This window comes from Dromaius novaehollandiae, chromosome 14 (genome assembly GCF_036370855.1).
Source record: "Dromaius novaehollandiae isolate bDroNov1 chromosome 14, bDroNov1.hap1, whole genome shotgun sequence".
Classification (NCBI taxonomy): Eukaryota; Metazoa; Chordata; class Aves; order Casuariiformes; family Dromaiidae; genus Dromaius; species Dromaius novaehollandiae.
In genome coordinates this window covers 3,046,603-3,064,925 of record NC_088111.1, presented here as the reverse complement: position 1 = coordinate 3,064,925, position 18,323 = coordinate 3,046,603, and the positions used below count along the sequence as shown (strand labels likewise).

At 50.8% G+C, this 18,323-nt stretch overlaps 1 protein-coding gene across 4 annotated transcripts in view; it reads right to left on the bottom strand.

Moving 5' to 3' along the window:
* Positions 1–675: 675 nt before the first annotated feature.
* CACNA1H (calcium voltage-gated channel subunit alpha1 H) overlaps positions 676–18,323 on the bottom strand; it is a 132,167-nt gene continuing 114,519 nt past the window's right edge. For 3 of the 4 annotated variants that reach the window (XM_026095227.2, XM_064520076.1, XM_064520075.1), the window contains 7 exons: positions 17,383–17,461; positions 15,073–15,194; positions 14,194–14,532; positions 12,251–12,403; positions 7,439–7,622; positions 4,163–4,341; positions 676–3,614 (listed from right to left, as the gene is read on the bottom strand). In XM_026095227.2, the coding sequence (XP_025951012.2) occupies positions 2,436–3,614; positions 4,163–4,341; positions 7,439–7,622; positions 12,251–12,403; positions 14,194–14,532; positions 15,073–15,194; positions 17,383–17,461 (2,235 nt within the window). In that variant the 3' untranslated portion in view covers positions 676–2,435. The remainder of the gene's footprint in view (positions 3,615–4,162; positions 4,342–7,438; positions 7,623–12,250; positions 12,404–14,193; positions 14,533–15,072; positions 15,195–17,382; positions 17,462–18,323) is intronic. The other variant, XM_064520077.1, reaches the window with a different exon arrangement.

Genomic DNA, 18,323 nt, shown 5'->3' with positions numbered 1-18,323 from the left:
CCCCTTTGCAGCCAAAAACTTCTAATAGGAGCGATTCCGGCCTCAAACTGGCTTTCAGTGCTCGGTAGAAAGCCCTGGTGTGGGAAGGCACGGCGGCACCTCGGCCTGAAGAGCTGCGCGGGGCCGGAGGGGCACGGGGCTCCCCCGAGGGGACCCGGCCGAGGGGGGACGCGGCCCGTGGCAGCTCTGCTAAGCGATCACGGCAGTGAGTAGCACCACGAGCAGAGGCGCCGCGCGGCCTCCCCGCACCGGGGACCCGCCGAGCACCGCACGGACCCAAAGGCAGGGTGAATTCGCCTCTTTTCCAGTCTGCTGGTTAAATTGCAAGGGAATTGCTCGCCGCCATCCCCAAAGCACTGTTAATAATTGCCGTTACGGTGCTTTTCTGGCATTCCTCGTGATCCCACCGAGACGGAGTGAGAAGTGACGGTGATCCTGAACGTCTCTCCATCCGAGCGGCGCAGCTGCACGAGGGCCTTGCAGCCGAGCGCCACGCGGGAGCCGAGCCCGCGGCACCGGCACCGGCACCGGCACCGCTCCAACACCTGGGACCGGCTGGCACCGCTCCGACACCCGGGTCCGCGGGTGCCGCCCGCCGGCGGGGAGCCACGAGCCGCGGCGAGGACTCGGGGGTCCCGGCCCCGGCTTGCACCGCGGCAGAAAGTCAACCCACGCTTCCAGTTTATACAGTTTAATACATGTGAAACAAGATACATTTCCTTTTGAGTAATGAATGCATAAATAACAGAAGATATATGTGAATGCATAAATATGAGGCGGCATGGAAGGAACCAAACAAAAACGATTAAAACCCAAATTTTTTTGTTTGTTTATGTCTTTTTGCGGCTGCTGCCGGCGCGGGCGGGCGGCACGGGCCGCGGGCTGCTCGTGCTAAGCGTCAGCTGTCCACGGCGAAGCTGTCGCACGGCGAGAGGGCCTGGATGAAGAGCAGGGCAGGGGCAGGGAAAGGAGGTTAAAGACTGGAAAGAAACCCCAAAAGCCAAAAAAAAATAAAAAAAGGAAAGAAAACGAGCGGTGCTGGCAGTGCCGGGGATTCCTCTAGGGGCTGCTGAGGCTGGCGCGGCTGCAGGGGGGCCGCCGGGATGCGGGCGGACGGAGGGGCGCGCGGCGGGACGGCGGGCGGAAAGTCCCTGGTATCAACGTCAAAGGCTTTATGCTATGAGCAGAACGAACCATTAGCTTAAATGCTCACACAGAACATCACCTAAGACAGCGCTTCATACCTTTACATATTGCATCAATAATTTACTTTGAACTGTAGTAGACAAAATACATTTCTTAAATAATTTACTATTTATTTGTTTCGTTTTTTTATCTCTGTAATTTTTTCCTTTTTTTAATCTTTTTTTTTTTGTAACACAAGAAACCTTGTTTGTGCATGTTAGTTCAGATTATTGCAACATTTAACCTGAATTTCAGTTAAAAAAGGAGAAAAAAAAGAAAAGGACAGTTGTACAGACAAGAAGGATGAATAACTTATTATTGCACTGGCTACAATTCAGTAGTGATTTGGTTTTTTTTCTGCAGTTAGGACAACCTCTGAAGTACGAAAGAAAAATGAGCAAGACATCGAAAGCATCAGCTGCGAAAAGAAGCTGGCAGGATGATGGTGGAGGAAGAGAGGGAAGGAGAGAAAAGAAAGATGAAAGCAAAGAAAGTGGAGAAACATTTGGAAAATGAATGGCTGTAATAATTAGTTCCACATAAAACCCAAGGAAACACCACCCAGTTGCGGAGTCACATGTAATGCAAAAAACAGTATAGTTTCTCTATAAAAATATGTGCATTATGAAGAGAGAGTTTTTGTGGGTACATTTTTTTTGTCTTTTTCCTTGTTTTGTATTTCACAAATACATTATTTCTATTTATATAACTGCTGATATACAGACAATGTACAGCTCCCAGCTCCTGGGCACTCCCGCGTAACGTGACTTCTCGAAAAGGTGCCTTTTTAAAAGTTGAGCATGTTTTTTTAAAAAAAAAACAACAAAATGACAAAACCCAAAGAGAATCCCCCAAATCCCACCCGCCACCGCCTCGAGCCCAAATCAATGTGATTGAGGCCACGGAGGGGCGAGGGCAGAACGAAGCAACCCCCGAACCGGCTCCACCTTCCCTTTAGAAAAGAAACCCCCAAACCGCTCGCCGACCCGCTCCCCCTGCCCCGAAACCCGCCACCGTTTCGCTCAGTCGTTTGTTTGGTTTCTTTTTGTTTAATTTTTTTCGTTTTGTTTTTTTGTCTTTTTTTGCAAACCTCCACAGCGCTTAAGAACAAGTGACTGCGAAAAAGAAAAGAAAAGAAAAAAACCAACGAGAGCTCGGCCGCCGGGCCGCGGCTGCTCAGTCCCTTCGGTTTTCAACCCCCCCATTGGTGTCAAGCCCTTGAGACCCCCCCGCGCCCCCCGCCCGCGGAGCTATACCGGCTCCGCCACGTCCTCCTCTGTCGCGACAGTCACCGGCCCCGAGTCCTGCTTCCGAAGGGGGCTCTGGGCAACGCCCAGCAGCTCTTTGCTTTTCTCGGGGTTGCTCCGCTGAGTTTTTAAGTGCTCGGGCTTTTTGAGTTCGGGGGCCGCGGGGCCGGGCCGGGAGTCCGCGGAGGACGGCGCGGACGGGCCGCCGTCCAGCCGGAGATCCGAGAGGCTGCTCAAGGAGCCGCCGTCCGACTGCTCGAAGGAGAAGTTGGGGACGGCCAGGTGCTCGCCGCGGCACGGGGGCTGGCCCCGGCGCTCCGCTTTGGAGGCCGGGTCCGCGGGCTGGCTCTCCGCGAGCTCCAGGGACTCGCGGTAGGCCGGGAACTCGCAGGACGGGGTCCTTCGCCGCAGCATGCTGTTCTCGGAGGGTTTGGTGCGGGGGGCCGCCCCGCCGTCGTCCTCCATGGGAGGATCTATAGAAATGCAGGGCGGGCTCATCTTCTTCTTCCTCCGAGCTCCGTGGATGTACTCCGACTCCGGCTGGACGTGGGCAGGCGACCGCTGCTTCTCCTCCGCGGCCTCTCCAAAGCTACAGTCTCCGTCGGTGACGGAGGGGCAGATCTCGATGGAGTGCCGCCTTTGGTCGTCCGCCCAGCTGGGCTTAGCTAGGAAGCCCTTCGTATCGATGCTGTAAAACTTCTTCAAGTCCTTCTCTTTGCCGCTGCCCCTGGACAGGCTGGTTGTGCTGCAGTTCTGGAGGGGGACGGGAGACGGGGCCGGGGAGATGAAGGGCGAAGTCGAGCGGCTCCCGGCGTCCGAGCGCTCGCCCCAGTCTTTGGCGGAGCTGTTGATGTGGCTGACCTCCTCGTCCGCCAGGTCGGAGGACTCCAAGGGGCCGCTCTCGGCGTCGGGCGGGCTGCTGGTGGGGCTGGGCGGCCGGCCGGCGACGCTGCGCTGGCTGAAGCTGTGCTTCCGCGCGTGGACGCTGGGGTGCTGGTGCGGGGAGCACGGCGGGGAGCGCGGCGGGGTGCCCGGCGGGGAGGCAGCCGCGGGATGGAGCGGGCTGGGGAGGAAGGTGCTTTGGGACTGCTTGGCCGACGGTAGCGTCTCTCCGGGCTCCGCTTGCAGGCTGTCCTTGGCGTCCGGAGTCTGCCCGTCCACCGAGTCCGTTCTCACGGCCTCCTGGAAGGTGAGGAGAGAGAGGTGGGGCGAGAGCCTGGCGATCTCCCAGGCTGGCAGCAACGCGGTGCTCGGCGATGAACACGGCATGAGGCAGAACGGCTTGTGGGCCTAACACGTACCTGGCCACCCCATCCCTGCCCTGTCGTCAGCCACCGTTAGGCCTTCCCTGTCTTTCTGCACAGCCTGGCTCTTGCGCTAAATTAGCACCAAATCCCGTGTCATGCAACCAGCCTAAAGTGACAGGGTGCAAGGCTGACACCAGGCTTCTCACAGCACTGGCAGAACTGAACTGGCCATCTTCTCCCTATGCTTTGGCAATGCTTTAATAAAACAGTCCATCCTCAACAGTGAAAACAGGCAGAAAGGGCCTTCTCCATACGCGTGGCTTGCTGTCACTTAAGTTAAAACTTTATGGCACCAGAATCAGAAACACTTTGTTCTAAAGGAGGGAAAAACAAATCCTGGTGACAAGAGGGGACTGGAATAGGAGGAAGGGACCGAGGTGCTTACAACGGAGAGTTTACCTCTGCGGGGTCTTTGCCTCCTACCTGTCTGCACAGCAGCTTGTTGAGAGTGGGAGATCGAGGTACGACGTGTGGGGGAAGGATCTTCCACCGGTGGCGGCCTTCGCGGTTGGGAGAACGAGCAGCCAGCTGGAAGGACTCTGCTGGGACCCTCAGGGAGGAACACGTTCCCACGGGCTGGGAGCGGATGGAGGTGATGGACCCTAGGAAACAGAGAGGACAGTCACCACCACTTTCGTGGCAGCTGTGAAGTTTTGAGGTAGAACTGATGCCTACAGACTCCAGCATAAATGCAGGAGGAAAAAGAAAAAGCCTATCCAGGCCCACTGAAATCTCACACCTCACCGTAAGCCTTGGGCAGAACCCGGATTAAAACCTCCCCTGTCCCCTCTCCTACTTTAAATGCTAGGCCATATCTCCTGAATGGTCGGAAGGTTACAAATAAAGCCTCCTCTGCAATTTGGCTGCATTGCATGTGGCTCTGCCCTCTGGCATACTGCCTGTTGAAAACTTCATAGCCGTAGGAGTGTCTGTTTTCTATTTCAGGCGATAGGAATCTTCTCTTGCAGCTGCTACGACGTTCCGGGTGGATGCACAGCCACCCAGAGCACACGGCAGCAAACGCAGGGCACGAGGTGCGGTTGCACTTGAAACCCCATAATTGCCACTTCCCCTGTAGCATTGCCTCAGGTTGGGTCTGTGGCCCATTTGCAGAATGTGGATCAGGAGAAGTCTGGTGCCTGGGCCTGGAGCTTCTCAGTCAGGACACCTGGGCTCTCTTTGCAGCACTGCCAGCGACTGGCTTGCAGCCTTATGCTGCTCTGTTGCAAATGCGTTGGTGGCAATAAGAGCATCACTCCGCTTCGTCAGAGCCTCCAGAGCTCGACTTACAGCTCCAACCTGCAGCCTCGTAAAGGCAGTGGGCACCCCGCCATCGACTTCTCTGGGAGGACGCTCACTGCTAGTGTGCACAGGGCAGTTTTCCCTCTTGACCAGCACACTACCACTGCTGTCTCTCCATGAATCAGACCTGGGCTGAACGCGATGTGAGCAGCAGCATGGAGACCACTTCAAGTGCTTTGACACTCCCCGAGCTCGCGTATCAGGCAGGAATCACTCTCTTCCGGAAGGCTCCCAGTCTCATGGCTGAGTCTAAAGGCAACCCCTCCACCCCAGCCCCTTTGCAGTGCTGCTTTACAGCAGTTCTGCTTTGTTTGAAAGATCTCTTGCTTTTTTATTTTTTTGGCTGTAGGATTTATTGTGCTCATTAGCTTGAAACACAACGTCTGTTTCTACATTGCTGCTCCATGTTAAAAACACAGCTATCCATCACTTCAAGAGATCTCGCCCAGAGGTCAAGGAACTTGAACCGGTGACAAAAGCCATCAGGACAGTTTGCCGTTGCATTTCAGAAAGAGATTTGTTGTAGGGAACAGAGAAAATTTAGTGTTTAATCATTTTTCTTTTGGAGCTTTTCTCCAGAACACCACAGAAACAGCAGAACAGTGAGGTTTCCACCCCCCACCTGCCCCACTTCTTCCTATTTCATTTCTGGGCTCTCCGATAGCCAGCATCTCAGTCTGAGTCTGTACCATGCATGTACCAATCCAGGCTTTATGAAATGTTTTTATGATTCAGAAAAATATTTGTCATAAAATTTGTCACAAACACTGTCATAAAATCAAAGCCCTACACTCTCCTCCCCATCCTCAGTTGGAATTTCCCTCTGCTGGAAGCTTTCCATCTAGCTCTCATATATGAAACCAAAAAGCCCTCTAAACTGCACAGTCAAGAACACTGAAGGAAGCCAAATACCTCAGGATTTGTATATTTTCCTCTTGTTTTTCTAATAAATCAGGGAACTGTGTCTAAGACCAAAATAACATAAGAACTGGTCATCTCACAATATTTTCACTGTGTAGACACCATAATACTGGGAGAAGACCAGACATCCTTAAATGACATTGAGAAGTCCATGAAAGTACAAATGCTAATTCTAGTCTCTTGTGGGAAGGTTGCTTAAATCAGAGTTTGGTCTAGTCAGGAGTAGCACAGCTCTAGGTGATGCTGATCAGATGCATCCAGCAGGTCAGAAAAAAGTAGTCCCCCATCATAGCCATTTCTCAAGTTTCCTTGCAGAGAAATTTGGGAAAGATGAGAAAATCCTTGGTCAGTTCTACCCACACCTGCCAGCATCACAGCCGTTTTATATTAGTATAAATCCTGATTTACACTCACTACAGAGATGAAAATCATCCCCAGTAGTCGAGCCATGAAACTCAACCTCTGTTTTCTTTGCTTAGCAAAGAATTTGCAGGTGAAATAATAAATACTGAGCAGAGAACACTAACTGGTATCCAGACAGTTTTAACAAATATAGAGTTACTTCACCCAGGGAAACCAGAGCAGATCTTGCCAGTCCCACCAGGCTTTGCAAACCCACTACTCATCTGTCCAAGCAGTTCTTGCATTTCAAACAACCTTGAATCAAAGGAAACCAGGCTGGCAGGTTCTTGGGAGCCACTCAAGAAGCACATGTGCTTTTAGGGAGGCAGATATTTTCTTTCTTATTGATTTTTCCTTCAAATCAACTCACATAACAAAGCAGAGAGAAAGGCATTTTAAGGGAAATGTATTTGGATGCAGTTGTGTAAACGTATACTCAAAGCCTCTGGGTAGCATGCGATTCCCTGACTGTGGGGTTTCTCCACAAGACTCATTACAGGGCCAAGCTACGGAGGCACTGGAGAGTGGTTTCTAATCTTTATGCTCCCAAAGAAACTCCTCCGTCTGTGAACTCGACATACTGTGCTAAAAAGATACTGCTCTGAGACCGAAGGCCGCCTGAAACGATAGCTGTAAAGGAGCTCTGTCAGGAAGTAATACTGACTCCACAATTTATTCATGCTGATTTTATTGATTTGTATTAATGATGTCATGGCTGATCACTTCAAAAGAAATGTGCAGTTAACATCCTTTTGTTTGGCTAACAGCTTGTTCTCTATGCCTCTCACATTGCTTGGGTGCCCCAACTCTCCCCAACCAACCAACCAAGCCACCAGCTTTTTCCTGAGAAAATATGTTGAAAACAAAATTCTGCAGTGCGTGGGAAACCGCAGTCCTGTGCGCGGCACCAAACCAAGCAAAGGAAGCCCTGGCTCACCCCACGGTCAGCGTGGGCCGCATGCCTTCCCTTCCCACCTAACCGGCATGTGTGCGGGTGCGGAGCTGTTGTACCTGCTGCCCTGAGGGTTTGGCTAGCACGGCGCGAGGAGGAAGGGGACATTCCGGGAACGGTACCTCTTTGGGATTTGCAGGGATACGTCTCCATCTCCACCTCATGGAGGGGGAAAGGGGCTTTTGCTGGCATCACAGGGCGGAACATGTAGCTGTCGTTGGGCAAGGAGTGCATCCGGGAAACAGAGATCTTGCGGACCGTCAGCAGGTTCTGGGAGTCCTGGGGCCGCAGACAGGCTGCACCACCCTGCGAAGCAAGGAGAGAAGGAAATATGGGTCATTCAGCATCTTGGTGGTGAATTTACAGCAATTTCCTTCTTGTCTGCTTTTTGCTCTAGGACCTTGTGCAGATGTTCCTCTTGGCACCTTACAGAGTCTGTAGTCCTGGTGACTGCAACGGGAAACCAAGCTACCTTGTGAAAGCTCAGTAAAGAGCTCAAGTTGTGGCTTGAGTAAAACAAGGCAGCAATGACCCAACCAATGACCAACCTCTGCGTCTTGGACAATGCAGAGAGAAAACAAGGTCCAGGAAAATGGGGCCCACCCTCTACACGCACGAGAAAGCCAGCACTTCTCACAGTTATGTTCTGATTTTCCAGGGGGTGTTTTCAGCGAGTGGCCCGGCCTGTGCGGCAACGAACCCTTGCCCTCAGAGCCACTCTGGGAGAGACGGCCAAATGGCCAGTCTCAGTCCACACTGACTGAGGGTACCAACTGTTCCTGAAAATTCACGTATTATCCCCCCAGCATACACATGTACATGGGCAGACATGTAAACATACACCCACTTTAACACCTCTACAAACACCAGGGCCTCTCTCCTACAACATGGAGCATTTGGGGCAGCACTGACCCCAAGAGAAGGCAGCCACATGGCGGGAGGCAGAGGGAAGAAGACGGCACAGCACAGCAGCACACATGGCGGGGAGGAGTCCGCACCAGGATAGGTAGGGGATTTTTATGTCTGTGTGTGGCTATCCAACAGTGGTCCGGTTGGAAGTGACCAGACAGAGCATGTCTCATCATGGACCTTAACCCCCTCCAAAGCGCCTGTCCCCTCACTCCTTCTCCGAGGCCCTCCTCATTTCTGCCAGGTCACCTCAATAGCACATGGCTCTCAGCACATTTATCCTGGGGGCTCAGAAACTTTTAGGGACTCAAATGATGCTTTGTTGATGGAGCAGCCGTGAGAGGAGGTAGTGTGACTTGGCCAAGTGCATGGAGGAGTGGGAGCCCTTGGAACAAGATCTGCAACCTGGCACCCTGCCCCAAGGTTTTAGTCCTAGACACATTCCCCTCACAATTTACCAAGTTATCTAAAGTACGACTAATCGCTCTAGTTTTCCTTTAACGTCAGCCTCCCAGTGACTGATTAAAAACATTTTCCCAGCTGCATGTCTTAAATTATATGTATTTTGCTTTGCTCCACCAGGCTGTTTTCCCTCTGTGCTAGCAAAATCTGGGCCTGAGATCTCTCGCTGGATAGTTTGGATGTCACCAAGGATCTGGTTAAATCTGTTTTTTCCATGCATTCCTGACTCACAAATTTCTCTTCTCAGATCCCTAAAGAAACACATCCTGAGACAAATTATTGATGCTTTTACCCCGTTGAACTTGGCTGTGAAGACAGGGGGGATCAACAGCAGTTATTTACAGGTAGTGAGTATCAAGTACTAACTGCAGACTTGCCCAGCAGATCTATGGGTGCGACCTAGACCTATATGAATGTATCAGCAATGTGGGCTATGCCAGTTGGCCTTTGGCCATCACAGCTAATAAGCTATGAGCTTCGCTACACCTGAGCTGAATACAGATGGGCAATTCTTAAAACCCTGCTGCCATGAAGAGAAAAAAGACTTTGCTCCCGTTTTTCAGTAATCTAACAGGAGAATCATAGTATTTTTCTATCAAATCTTGGTTCTTGTTTACAGGCTTTTAAAATGCTCTTTGCTGGCTGGGACAAATTAACAAAAATCTCCTCTTGGCATAAGCAACTGTGATTTTTAGGATTTCAGTTACTGAGACCCAATTAACCTAGGGACTTGGGCAAATTTCTGAAGGTTTCAAAGGCACTATTAGAATTACTTTGAACCATGGAAACATTAAGCATGTGCAAGAAGCTTGTTGGTTCACATCTGGTGTGCTGCTCTCGACAAATTGGAGGATTTGGGGACACACCAAAAACTCCTGCTTGGTGGGAAAAGCCTGATGAACTCAGGAGCCTGATCCCACGCCCTGGGAAATCAATGCAGCTCCCTCAAATCCCATGAATGCCCAACTGGGATCGGCACTGCCAGGACTGCCTTTGGTGAATGCTGCATGCTGGCACCAACCCATGCTGGCGATGAGGGGGCTGGTGTTCCCCTGTGAGGGGGGAGCATCCCAGGCACCTGGACAGAGACATGCAAGGTGGGAGTCTACTTCCTAGGGGACCCCTCCCAGGCCAAGCAGAAAGGCAATAAATTGACTGCAGAGGGCCTTGGTGATGCAGCTCAGAGATCTCAGCTAAGCATCTTCAATCAGCGAGCCAAGCTCCTGTGGCTGGGAATCAATAATCTGTTGGAGCTCGGATTTTGCTCTGGTGCAGAGGGAACACAAGAAAAACGATCCTGCAAATACCTCAACAGGACACGACCCTTCCTGGGTGATTAAAGAGTCAGAAGTTACTCTGCAAGCAAAGAAGATTTGGAGGATATTCTGGAATGGGGAATGCTGTTACTCCTCAGGGGCCTGCAGCCAACAGCCTGCAAACAAGCTGTGGGCATAATTCCCGGAGGAAGGGCTCCTCCTGACCCCTCTCGCCTGTCCTTGCCAAAGGCGTGTGTCTCCAGCACTGCAAGTGAGCTCAGCCGCCTCCCGCAGCCGCCACGATGGGGAAGGCAGAAGGTGAGCAAGGGCAGGAGATAAGTCTCGGTCTGTGTGTGCCAACGGTGCATGCCCTGCACAGGCCAACTCCGGTGGTGTAAGGTGTCACTTCTGTTGGTCCCTGCAGTGATAACAACCTCTCTGCTCTGCCAGCAGAAACCCTGAGACCCCTTGCAGTTGCATTTACAAAGTCCCAGTTATTGCCTGTCTCTGAAGGATGCCTTTCGCTGCGTTGTCCCTTTGACGCTAACACAAAGCCCCTCAGTTTCCAGGTGGTGAAGATCACAGACACCCTGCAGAGCTACAAAGGGGGACTCCTTTGTGGATTATTCCTTCACATGGCTTGCTCCCTTTCTTGCACAGGGAAAACCCGCTTGGTATCAAGAGCTGAAGCTGATCACAGAATTTGCTTGGAGATCTTGCTAGATACTTGCCATTAGATGGTGCCTGAGTCATGATAGAAGTCAGAAATAAAGGGGAAAACCGCCCAGCTCTAAAGCAGATTAACGCTGGGTGGCTGCTGCGTGTTCTCTTTGATCACAGCAAATGTGCTCTCCCTTGCAGCATGCATATCTTCGAGGCAAAGTGCTACGTTGCCTCTAGCTCCCTCTTCCAGGCTCAATTGCTAGCAACGGCAAATGACAGTGGCCAACTCTGCAGCCTACTGATTTAGGGTGGGCATGTTCCAGGCAGCGTCCTGAGAGCTCCCTGTCAGCTGAGAGCCGGGAGAGGGTCATTCCTGCAGGGACACGCAGTTGTTTCTGTACGGCCACAGCAAGAGCAAGCTTGAGTGGTAACAGCACCTTCAGCTGGGGTGGGGTCTCTGGGAGGCAGGACGAGTGACGGTAGAGATGGAAAGGAAATGTTCACCTGGCTGCTCCAAAGGACATCCAAAGACGAAGTGCAGCAGCCAGCGCAGGCGTGATGCCATGCTGCCCTTCACGCGGCAATGTGATGGGACAGCCAGAAGTGACCCCTTGGGGCAGCTGCTGGTCCACTTCAACAGGCCCCTCCAGCTGCCCTGGGCTGACTGTAGAGACCACCCTGCTCAGAGGCTCACATCAAAGTCTGCTCACCTGGTGGTGGCCCAAGACTGACCCTGGTTTTGAAGGAAAAAGACTGGAAGCAAAGAACACCAGTGCAGGAAATCGCCTGCTGTGAGCACATGCTTCAAAGGTCATTTCTTTTGCTGCATGCAGGAGAGACTGCGGCTTGATGTGACTCACCAGCCCTCCTTGGTGCATGTCGGAGGCTGAGAGCACGTTCTCGTGCCCATCTGAGGACATCTGGAGCTGATTTGCCCAAGGAGGGCAGGGCTGAAGGGCGCCGTACGGCAGCAGGGCAAATCTGCGCAATACCCTTACGTGATGCGAATGGGCATCGGTGCGTGGTGCGCAGAGAAGGCACTGAGCAGGGGGGCTTCCAGCCCGTCCCGTCTGCTGGGTGATCTCCCCAGAGCAGCTCCTGAATCCATGGCTGAAAGCCTGCCATAAGGTTGCGTACGGTGGGTAAACCAGGACACTATCTGTCATCTCACAGATCCACGGAGCCTGCAGCAGCCAGGCTGTGACAATGTGTGCTGATTTACTTACGCCTTTCTGTATCCTCAATAACTATACTATAAACAAGTTCTTACGGTAACAGTGAAAAACCCCAAACTGGTCTGTGTTTCTCCTGCAAACCAAGAGAAGACTCTGTGTGGGCCTCCAGCTCTAGCTATACCATTTGAAAACAAACTGCTTAAATATCACACTATACATTAAACGCAAGATTTTTTTTGGCTAAAAAGAGTATTTCATTCGTGTCCCATATAAGGCTGCTGGCAGAATCATTGAGAACATGCTTTTTGCCCAGCTGCTGAACACGCAAAGGCAGTACAAAGGACAGAGGACGGAAAAGACTGTTCTGGCTGTGAAGCGACAGGTTTAGGACAATTCACACACCACCGCTAGCTGCACAGCACCCAAGCACAATGCCACAACGCAGAAGCAACGGCGCGGCGTCATTCACCTCAGCCTCGTGGCCTGGGGTTTTGTGGGAAGGTGTCAGGACATGGTGGGAAACAGAGCAGAAGGACGAGATTTCCATCATGGGAGTCTCTCCCCGCTCCAGCGTGTCTGAGTCTGGGATGGCTAAGGACACATTCTCACAGCTCAGCGCCTCCTTCGGGTACAAAATTAGGGAGATAAAATGCATCAGTAGCAGAGCAAGGCTGGGTCTTATGCTTCAATCCCTGTGTTTGTCCCTACTTGCCCCATTCAGCCAGAGCAGGAAGGAAGAAAAAAGGAAATACAGGCTGTGGAAATGGCAAGAAAATACAGAGCGTCTTGTAGCACCTTCCAGGGTATCCGTGCCCACCATCAGAGGCAGGATTAGCCACGCTGAGCCCTAAGTATTCACCCTCTCCAGTGCAGCTAGTGGGGACAACGCTACCGAGCTGCAGGCCGTCCAGGCCTGCCTGGAAACACCTGCGCGTCAGAGATGCATCGCCGCGATCCAGCCCGGCTGAGCACGGTGCCAGGCAGGATGCTCCTGCCTCGCTGCCACAGAGGGGAGGAGAAGCCCTGCCTTGTAAATCCTCTCCTGGATTCAAGCAATCTCACCCTCAGTGGGAAGTCTGCACTCAGCTGTCTGCTCACCGTGTTCTCCGTCTGAGGCACGTTACATCTCGCCGCGGGGTTTCCACGGCTAAGAGGAGGCTCTGCACACAAAGTGAACAGCCCTGGGAAGAGCTCAGGGCCTCTAATTTGCTCAGGAGATATTGGCAGATCAGGAAAGCTCAAGGAGACTGAGCCTGTGCAGAAGGATGTGCCCTCCCTTCCCCCAAAGAGAAGAGCAACCTGGCTGTTTGTGGTGCATTTTCCTGCAGAAATTTCTATTAAAAACTACATTCAAATAGTGAATTCCCCATTGCCATGTAACTAAATTCCTTTTTAGTTAACTTAATAGAGTCTGATGGATTTTACAAAAATCTAATTTAATGTAATTTAATCTCAAATCCCCCATTGATTTTGTGGTAGATTTATTTGTGATCACAGTCACAAAGCAATTCTCTATTCAGTCTTAATCATATGCTGCTGACATGAGATGAGACAATCACCTCACGCCCCTTCTTCTCCCTGAGTTCTGACTGCCCTATTTTTCTAGAGGACTAACAAATCTGAGAGCAGGCAGTGTCTGGAAAACAAACCCGGGGACATCCAGCTTCTTGCTGGGGGAGTCTGACAATTCCCAGGGTCCAAGCTGGCTGTGCCCTAAGCAGAGCAGGAGCCAGCGGGGAGCTGCGTGCTTACATCAGTGCTGGACTGCCCTTCCGAGTTGTACGTGGGGATTTTCAACACATGCCGAGTTTCAGAGCGACCTAGGCTTCTGAAATACTTGGCGCTTCTCTGGAAATCCCAATGTGGGATTAAAAAGATGCTGAGTGGGGTAACTGTGTCTGTGTGAAAGGAATTTGTGCCACCCCTTGCCATGTGGGACAAGGTTGTCAGAGCCAGGGTGCCCAGGGCTTTATGAGATGCCTCCCAAGTGCCGTGGGCCATGCTAAAATGACAAGGAAAGATGGGCTGGCTAGGGGAGCAGGATGGGGACGTGTGGCTGCTATGCTTCTGAACTTAAAATGCACAGACTTTGAATGGAAACGGCAAGAGATGAACTTTCAATACTCCCCTCCAAGGACAGGCAGGATAGTGTTAGCTGTGGACAGCACGTGCCATGTGGCCTCCCGAGTCGGGGAGCCCTCCTGAGATGACTCAAGACATGGAGGTGATGGTGATGTCCCTACCATAGGGGGAGCTGGGAAAGCTGCCTTTCTCCCTCCCTGCCCTGTCTCCTGTCTCTTAGGCTCTGTGTCACTTGGATCTGACTGCCTGATGCTGGGACAGCAGTGCCTGGCAGGAACCGGCCCCGTGCCCCAAGCAGAGGAGGAGTAGATGCCTTGAGGGAACCGTTACCAGGGCTTGGTGCTTCGCCTGCATCGCCGACTCCAACTTCATGGTCTCCAGACTTCTGTAGGGTGCCCTGCCCTCCGGAGCCACGGTGCCTCCCCTGCTCCCGCCGGTAGCTGCGGTGGTTGCTCCTCTGGACATCTCCAGCTCGATCTCAGCATCCATTTCAGCATCCTCCTTGGCCTCCTTGTTGCTCTCCTCCAAGTGCTTCATCAGCACAGCCACCACCACGTTGACCAGGACAAACTGTGCGATGAGGACAAAGGTGACGAAGTAGACAGGAGAGATGACGGGCAGGTAACTGAGGCAATGCTTGTCTTCCCGGGTACATTCCCGGAGAGTGTCCTGAAACAGAGAAGGAGAGGTGGGGGATTGCAAAGAGCTGGGGCTCTGAATACTGAAACTTCACAGACAACCTGTTGAGGACTGAAAAGCATAATAACATATCCCAGACACAATGGCTTCGGGGTACAACCAAAAGTGAAGAAATTGTGGGCCCTATGGATTATGCCATCCACAGCACAGTTCTTTAGCTCTGGACCCAAAGAGGAAGACTGTTATGTTCCAAAGGCACCAGACCACACGCTTACTCCTATCAGCTGCAAGAACTGGGGCAATTTTTCAGAAATTTAATATATACGCTACAGAAGTATAATTTATACGCTAGAAAAGATGAAACTTCAGGCTGGACAAGACTTACGACAAGTCATCTCTTGAAAATACCTCCAGATTTTAAATGGAAGAGATTAATTTGATATTTTTAAAAAGAAAACTTTCTTTGTTTTTAAAGCCCTGTTTTGACACAAGAAGGGCCTAAATTTGTTTAAAATTTGTATCTGTGTTTCCACTGACAGAGGAAAGTACCCAGGCAGAGATTGTACACACCTTCATGATACCATTCCAGTTGTCCCCTGTTGACACCCTGAAGAGGGTGAGAAAGGCCATGCCGAAGTTGGTGAAAGTTGCATGTCGGCTCAGACCTTCGCAGGGATTTTCTTCACTGCAGTCTGCAGAAGAAGGAAGTGGAAGCAGGTCAGTGAAGCCAGGTTTGCGAGTTCTCATTTACATTCAGCCTTTTTGGTTCACCAGCATCTACAGCGTGCAGTTGGGACACCTGATATCTAGGCTTTCCTCATGGCCATGACGTTGTGGCCTGTTGTATCCAGAGCTGCCTCCCTGCACCTGGCTGCAAGACCCTGAGATACATCATGGTGATCCACAGCATCACGGAAGACCCCGGCTGCTAACAGACAATCTCTATAACAGACAACCACAGACTGCAACTACTGAAGCTGCTTCTGAGACCAAGGAGCCGAACTCTTCCCAGTGGAGGCAGACAATATCCCACCTGCAGGATGCTGCAGCCCTGGGACAGGTCACCAGAGAGCTGGGGGGGCTCCAGACTTGGAGGTTTTCAAGATTTGGCTGGAGAAAGCCACAGCTGCCCTGAACTAGTGATGATGCCTCTAGTGGGAGGTTGAATGGGGGTCTCCAGAGGTCCTTTCCACCAACATTTCTGCGATTCTCTTGACTTTGCCCCAACAGGCAGAGCCAACATAAAGAGATTTAAAAGGAGGTGGAAACAATCCGGGTGTTGCTGTGCTCTCTCAACAAATACTGCTCTACAGTCTGCTTTGTCTATTACCCTCTTGATTATGTTCCTTGTCTTGATTATTTTTTACAGACACATCTACCGTAAGGGATATTTCACTGGAATAAAGTAGGGCAATTTGACATTTTTTTTTCCCTGAGAGTTAATATACTAATGAATGTAAATTGACCACATGAAACGTCCCTCTTTCCATAAAACATGGGCTCATTAAGATTTCATTAGGACAGGCAGCAATGCCTCTTGCAAGGGCGTTTCACTATTAGACATTTATTTCAGAGGCAAATAGGAGGGAAAAGCAAAGCAAAAAAAAGCCAAAAAACAAAAAAAAACCCTCCACAAATGACCAGCCTTGCGGGGAGTGAGTGTTAGCAGTTCTTGTGGCTGACCTAGACCAGCAGTGATCTGGAAGAGGAAGAGAAAATATTTCCCAATCAAAGCAGGGAAGGGAAGCGGTGTGCTGACTGCCTGCAGTTTGGGTGCTGGCCCCGGCTGAGATCAGAGCTCTCCCAGTCTCTGACCCCACGCTGCAGTTACTCAGTGGCTGGCATTAACAAGGGGCATGTGGGGAAACACAGAAAGGATTCAGAGCAGCAGAAGGTGTCTCTGTGAATAAGGCATTCTTCATCTCAGTGGATGAACAAATATATACGCAATATAAAAAATATACAGTATTTCATTTGGGGTGGATGCAGAACCAATTTTTTCCAGAATTTGTGGAGACTGAAAAATAATTTGTCTCAGGTTGAAAGAAATATTTTGCTTTCAGGCATTTGTAATATGAGCAGAGGGCTGGACTCATAAAGGGGATTAATGACAACAATAAAACCACTGTGGAGGAAAGGCCCTTCTGATGCTCTTGAAGCCCTAATTGGGATGAGAGCATTGAGAGGGCTGCTCTCATTGAGGGGAGACTTGTCTCCTTCGAAGCTGGGTAATGTAGGGCTACAGAGTCTTTCCTCTCTGACTCCACCTGAGTTTCTTTTCAATGGTGGACACACTCATGACCAGCTCTGCAGTATCCTTGAGCGGGAGGAATAAATGACTGCTGGACAATCAGGAAGCCAGCGGATGCTTCCTGATTTATGCAGAAAGGGGAAGGTGATACTGAGAAGAGCAACAGACCAACAAGACTTGGGCAGCTGGAAGAACAATGTCAGCCAAGTGCAGAAAACTAATGGAGTGTGGTGGAAGCTCCAGGAGGGACATGTTTATGGTGGCGTCTCTCCAGCACGGATCTGACTACCATCCAGCTTTAGAGACTCATGTGCTGTCTTAAGTAGCAAACTTCCATCTTTGTGAACATATCCATACTGGACAATTATATTTAAACAGTAAATAGCTTCTCTACAGCCAAGGGTGGTGTTGGACAAATCTCTAAATGCGTGTCTGTGCACATTAGACAGGTTCTGTATTATATCCTCGTGTGTCATCTGTGACCCTGAGATCAAGAGAAAGCTTTAATCTTCAGTGCGAGCTGTGAAGCTAAGGAAGGCCCAAGAATGAGAGCAAAAAGAAAGGAAACAGCTTAGATACCAAATAAATATTAACCGGATGAAATAAATTGTGTCAGGCACATTACTCACCTAGCTTGCCAAACAATTCCACTCCCAGGGCAGCATAGATAAAAAACAGGAGCATAAAAAGAAGGCCAAGGTTCCCTACCTACACAAGAAGAAAGCAGAACAAGGGTCAGGCAAGTTGAGGTCACAAATGAAATCGCTCCATCACATTTTAAATACAAGTAAAAGAGGGACTGGTGGCTAGAGGTCAATCATTGTCTCCCCTGGTTTCCAATACTCTGGTCCTCTTTCACAGCTCTGCTTCAACAGACCCAGGGAGGAGCCTCCCCTGAGGGTGAAGGACCAGATGTTCCCAGGACCAAAGCTGCCTCTGAGCATGGTGCCTCCGCATCCCCCTTCCGCTTACGGGGACACTGCCTTCATCTGTAACTTGGCCAAGCAGTAGCTGTAGCCTCAGCGGCACTTAGCGCTGCACTTGAGTGGTAGTTTAAGTGACCTGCTGCTCAAGTTTGAGTTTTAAGGGCCTTTTTCTTCTGCTTGCCAGGTTGGAGATTCGGAGCCTGGAGGCTGAGGGTTTCAAGACCACGATGTTGACAAGACATGGCTCAAACCACCAGTAGGACCTGGTGGGATTTCAAAGCTCTCGCTGGCCTGGAGGGCATTCAGAAAAGGAGCATGTGCACCAGTAAGGGGGTGGTAATGCTCTTCTCGTCTTGCCACAGATGTTTACAAGTATTTCTCAACAAGAACTACCTGAATGTTAAGGCATGCAAAGCCTTCAATGCCTAAAAAGAAAAGCCTTATGCCATACACCATCACTTAGATGCAGGCAGTTGCAGTATGAACATTGCATCGGGTGCTGCTACTAGGTATTAATATGCATTTACAAAGTGGCTAGAGCGGATGGTAATAGAAGTGCAATGATGCTAAAAAGAACACAAAGCTTATTAATAACGACGACATTACCATTATTCACACCGGAGTCAATCACTACATGGGGTCTA